This window comes from Pollicipes pollicipes, unplaced genomic scaffold, assembly GCF_011947565.3.
Source record: "Pollicipes pollicipes isolate AB1234 unplaced genomic scaffold, Ppol_2.1 Scaffold_7261;HRSCAF=8764_pilon_pilon_pilon, whole genome shotgun sequence".
Classification (NCBI taxonomy): Eukaryota; Metazoa; Arthropoda; class Thecostraca; order Pollicipedomorpha; family Pollicipedidae; genus Pollicipes; species Pollicipes pollicipes.
Window position 1 is genome coordinate 14,949,876 of NW_023597054.1, and position 5,521 is coordinate 14,955,396.

The window sequence follows — 5,521 nt, forward strand, 5'->3', positions numbered from 1 at the left end:
CCACGGGTCCGTTTTGCTTCACTGACTGGACGACAGGCTTTGTCAGCCCGGTCTGAACGTCTTGCACAGCAATGACATGTCACTCGGTCGAACCGAATGTTTACGGTGTGTTACGTGGAACGCTGACGACCGCGCGCTGTCGTTTCTGACCCTCTACAATTGCGGCGGCAGCGTCGGGCGGGTGGCCCACGATGCTGATGCCGGAGCCGCCGGCAGCGGCGCCGCTGCCGGCGCGGCCGCCGCGGTCGGCGTCACCGCCTCCGGCGCCGCTCGCGCTGTCGCCCCCGCCGCCCACGCCGCCGGCGGGCGCCGGGTTCGGCCTCGACGACGAGCAGGCGCTGATCGAGAGCTACGGTCTGCCACCCACCACGCCTGAGACGCTGGCGCACTTCAACGAGAACGACTTCAGCGGTCTGACCGAGGAAGAAAAGTCGCCGATGGCGGCCAAGCCGCCGCGCGTGCGTCGTCTTCGCCGTCGCGTGACGCGCGTCCGACAGCGGTGAGATGGCGCGACGCCGGTGTGCCGGGTTATGACTGATGTATCGTTCTTAGCGAAATGAATGAGGATAAAACAAGCTCTTGTGCACAACAGAATGCTTTAATGCGATCATGCGGAGATAGGTGCCGAGCCGTCGCATGTGTCGTGTGCCGCGTGCCGTGTGTCGCGTGCCGTGTGCCGTGAGTCGTGTGCCGTGAGTCGTGTGCCGTGAGTCGCGTGCCGTGTGTCGTGTGTCTTGTGTTGTGTGCCGTGTGCCGTGAGTCGTGTGCCGCGTGCCGTGTGTCGTGTGTCGTGAGTCGTGTGCCGTGTGCCGTGAGTCGTGTGCCGTGTGTCGTGTGTCTTGTGTTGTGTGCTGTGTGTTGTGTGCCGTGAGTCGTGTGCCGTGTGTCGTGTGTCTTGTGTTGTGTGCTGTGTGTTGTGTGCCGTGTGCCGTGTGCCGTGTGTCGTGTGTCTTGTGTTGTGTGTTGTGTGCCGTGAGTCGTGTGCCGTGTGCCGTGAGTCGTGTGCCGTGTGTCGTGTGTCTTGTGTTGTGTGCTGTGTGTTGTGTGCCGTGTGCCGTGTGTCGTGTGTCTTGTGTTGTGTGCCTTGTGCCGTGAGGCGTGTGCCGTGTGCCGTGAGTCGTGTGCCGTGTGCCGTGAGTCGTGTGCCGTGAGTCGTGTGCCGTGTGTCGTGTGTCTTGTGTTGTGTGCTGTGTGCCGTGTGCCGTGCGCCGTGTGCCGCGCGCCGCCACCGGCCATGGCCATCGACGTTCGCCCTGTTGACGGGCACTGTCTTCGCTGCCGCAGCAAGCTGCCAGAGCTGATCTCGCTGGACCAGTCCACCGTGTGTCAGGTGTGCCACCGGGACCTGGCGCGCATGAGCGCCCTGCAGCGCCACCTGGCGTCGGCTCACCCGGATCGTACCGCCGCCGGCGAGGAGGCCGACGAGCGGCCGCCGCCGTCGACGGTCGACGCCAGCGCCATCTCGGACCCACGCGACACGTGCGCCAGTTTGCTGCAGTTCCGGCCTCGGCTGAGCGCAGCCGGGCCCGGCCAGAGCAGCGCCAACGAGGAGCCGCCGACGTCGCCGATGCCGCCCCCGCTGCCGCCGCCGCCCCCGCCGCCCCCGCCGCCACCGTCGCTGCCGCTGGTAGAGGCCGCGGTTGGGGTTCCAGAGACGGGTGTGGAGGTGCCAGCGCCGGCGCCGGCGCCGGCGTTGGTAGAGACGTCGCAGTGCGGGGATCTGAAGTGTGAGTGACGATTCGTCTTGCTCCGGCCAGGACAGGGGTGCGGCCACGGCCAACGTCTCCGCTCATGCCGCTTTCGGCGATGGGTGTTGTGAAGGCGGTGATGCAGATTTCTTTGCCTTGCCAGTGTTTTCGTCTCTGCCCGATGTCCGCATGGTATTGGGCTCTCCCTACCCATGTCATTCACCGCGGCCGCTGGTGGGCGGCCGACCACGCGGGGCTGTCGTCTGACGTCTGCGGTGGCTGTGCGGCTGCAGGCTCAGAGTGCAGCTTCGTGGCGGCGTCCGACGAGCTGCTGCGGGACCACCAGCTGCGACCGCATCTGCCGCACGTGGCCTGTCCGTACTGCGACCTCAAGTTCGGACAGGCGGCCGCCCTGTACCGACACGTGCGCACCGCTCACCCCGGGCTGCCCGACAAGCCGTCCCAGGTCAGCGCCTGCGCCTCACGGGCCCGTCCAACGGCCTGTGCCGTCTCCCACCGATCGGTGTGTCCTGGAGATCCTGTGTATGTTAGGCGGGACGCGTGCGGGATATTGGAGTTCAAGGCAGAAGGTCATGCCGAGATTCGGGCGGGCCCAAGACAAGTTAGTTTTTTTGGTGGGGGATTGGGGAGGCCGAGTGACCAACGCGACATTGATTTCTTTGGCCACACTGCCGTAAAGTGAGGCATGCGCAGACGTTACCTGTGCCATGTGTGATAATAATGCATTAACTCAGCAGAAACCTTGCTTTTCAAGTGTAGTAACGGACATCGTGTACAGTTTGTCGCAGGAATATTTTTGCAAGATTTTCTGAAGTATTGTTAAGTAAGGAGAATGCGCGGGCTATCCATGAGACGTCCTGTACTGTGTTTGTATTATCCCAGGTTGCCGCGGCCCTGGGCCGATAAATGCCGGGCCCGGGTTTGTTCCGTGTGGTGGCGGCCTGTCGCCGCTTGTTTATGTTCCGCTTTCTATGTCAGTCAGGCTGGAACACGGTATATGTTGGTGCTGCTGCAATGCTGCTGGAAAGTCCTTGTCAGCCTGCCCCGGTTCGGGCGCGTTCTCTGCCCCACGGCGTGGGCTCCGGCCGCGCCGCCGGACGCCGAGCCACTGACGCTGCGTCCCGTGTCCGTCAGTGTCACCTGTGCAAATACAGCAGCGGCCGTCCGAGCCAGGTGCGTCGCCACCTCCGGGACGTGCACGGCCAGGACGACCAGGGCCAGCCGCTGCCGCTCGACCGCCGCTGCCCGCACTGCGAGTTCACCACCTGCAGCGCGCTCAAGCTCAGGGTAACTGCGCGCGCGCTGTTCCGCGAAGGCCAGGGCAGGGTGGCGGGGCAGTGCTCCCTGCAGCACACTCGAACTCGTGCCATGTGTGCTGTCTGAGCTCGAAATCACGGGTGCAGACATTTTTAAAGACAGCTCACGTGGTATACGCTGTTTACATACACTAGTGTTGTCTCAGCATAAGGTTGTCTAGCATTCTGTGACGAACCACGATGAAGTGGGATATTCGCAGTTACGTGGCTTCAGGCTTGGTGGGTCGGCAGCTAGCCAGTGTCCTTTTTATTGATGTGGGCCTGATATGGGTGGAATCGTCTTTTTAACATTACACGCGATGGCTGCCCACTTCTATTATCACATCGCGCGTGCTATGAAATCGACAAGGTGCTAACGGTGGATCGTTCCGCTTGGCTGATCCGCTTGGCCCGCGCCTGAAGAGTGTGTCAGGTCACCGTGATCCTGCTGCGGTGTGACTAGTGGTTTTCTGAGAGCATCGTGCGCCTCCACAGATACACGTGCGCCGTCGGCACACGGAGGACAAGCAGTTCAAGTGCTCCGAGTGTCCTTACAGCACGATAGATAAGCATGCCCTAGTCAAGCATGTCCGTATTAAGCACACGGACTTCAGGCCTTTTCGCTGCGAGATATGTGACTTCAGGTCAGTGCGCAGGATAATGTTCGGATCTACAATGTGACGGAAGTGATGTACCCCGCAGTAATATCACCGTAATGCAACCCCGAGGCGGCAGATATGCACCATGCTACCGGATACCTGAAGTGCCCGTCACATCCCTACTTACGCCAACGTTGTGACGTTGTCTTGGATCTCTCCGCCCTGAGGCTTTTTGATCTTCCCGTTCGCTACCGCATCTCGACCCATTCGTAAAGGGAACTGAGCCCCAGCGGTCATGTCGGTATTCACGATCCAGCGTCTTTGGGCGTCTTTGAGCAAACCGTTTTTTTTGTGGCGGTCGTTGCTCCCCGTGCCCCACCTGACGCCGCTGCTCCCGTGCCTCACTTGACGTCGCTGCTCCCCGTGTCCCGTCTGACGCCGCTGCTCCCCGTGCCCCGCCTGACGCCGCTTCTGCCCGTGCCTCACCTGACGCTGCTGCTGCCCGTGTCCCGTCTGACGCCGCCGCTGCCCGCCCCGCAGGACGTCGACGCTGTCGCGGATCTCGCGCCACCGGCGCTCGCACACCAAGGAGCGGCCGCACGTGTGCGCCGCTTGCGGTCAGTCGTACGCCGACCGGCGCCGGCTGCTGGAGCACTGCCGGCGTCGGCACGACCCGGCCGGCGCCGAGCGGCGTCCGTTCGTCTGCCACCGCTGCGGCGCCGCCTTCGCACGCCGCGACAACATGCTCTCGCACATCGCCAGCAAACACCCCGAGCCACCGGCCGCGGTGTGAGCGGCACGGGCGCGTGTGATGAACAGCGGGCGCGGCCGTCCGCGGCGTGAGCGGCGCAGGCGCGTGTGATGGGCAGCCGGCGCAGCCGGCCGCTGTGTGAGAGGCACGGGCGCGTGTGATGGGCAGCGGGCGCGGCCGTCTGCGGCGTGAACGGCACAGGCGCGTGTGATGGGTAGTGGGCGCGGCCGTCTGCGGCGTGAACGGCACAGGCGTGTATGATGGGCAGCGGGCGCGGCCGTCCGCGGCGTGAGCGGCACGGGTGCGTGTGATGGACAGCGGGCGCAGCCGGCCGCTGTGTGAGCGGCACAGGCGCGTGTGATGGACAGCGGGCGCGGCCGTCTGCAGCGTGAGCGGCACAGGCGCGTGTGATGGGCGGCGGGCGCAGCCGGCCGCTGTGTGAGAGGCACGGGCGCGTGTGATGGGCAGCGGGCGCGGCCGTCTGCAGCGTGAGCGGCACAGGCGCGTGTGATGGGCGGCGGGCGCAGCCGGCCGCTGTGTGAGAGGCACGGGCGCGTGGGATTGGCAGCGGGCGCGGCCGGCCGCTGTGTGAGAGGCACGGGCGCGTGGGATTGGCAGCGGGCGCGGCCGGCCGCTGTGTGAGAGGCACGGGCGCGTGGGATTGGCAGCGGGCGCGGCCGGCCGCTGTGGAGCTGCTCGACGGCGCGGAGTAGCTCGGTCAAGCTTTAATGGAGACGAGTAGAGTGATCTCTTGTTTGCGTCCGTGCTGACATGCGAGCCTCTTTCTCGGAATTGGGTGACATTAAGAGGTGTAGCTGGGTGTACCTGATTGGGCTAACCCGCTGTCACCTTGCCGCAAGCATTCAAAGAAGCTGTCAAGCTTCGTTTGTTAGTGATGGAGTTTTCTGTTTGTTATATGCGATGTCCTGTAACGGGCTGGGATTTTCCTTCCATAAATTTTGTATTGTTGCAGGCGTCTGGATCATATTGTATGCACACTAGCATGGCTAGCAATGGCAGTTAGCAGCTCATCACGGGTAGGTGAGTTGACCTCCCCACCTACTTCACGACTCATGGAGTTCACTCACATATTACTTTTAGTGGCAACATTGACACCGTGGCGGGGAGTCACTGAAGGTTGGGGTATGTGGAGTAGTCCCTTCCCTG

General features: G+C 63.5%; 1 protein-coding gene across 1 annotated transcript; it reads left to right on the top strand.

Moving 5' to 3' along the window:
- The first annotated feature begins 315 nt into the window (after window positions 1-315).
- Window positions 316-4,746, top strand: LOC119111091 (zinc finger protein 672). The gene is made up of 8 exons (XM_037234915.1): window positions 316-499; window positions 1,285-1,487; window positions 1,632-1,727; window positions 1,982-2,154; window positions 2,844-2,996; window positions 3,500-3,648; window positions 4,144-4,271; window positions 4,742-4,746. Exons 1-8 carry the CDS (start codon window positions 438-440, stop codon window positions 4,744-4,746), a joined length of 969 nt encoding a protein of 322 aa, XP_037090810.1. The 5' UTR covers window positions 316-437.
- The last annotated feature ends 775 nt before the right edge of the window (window positions 4,747-5,521 follow it).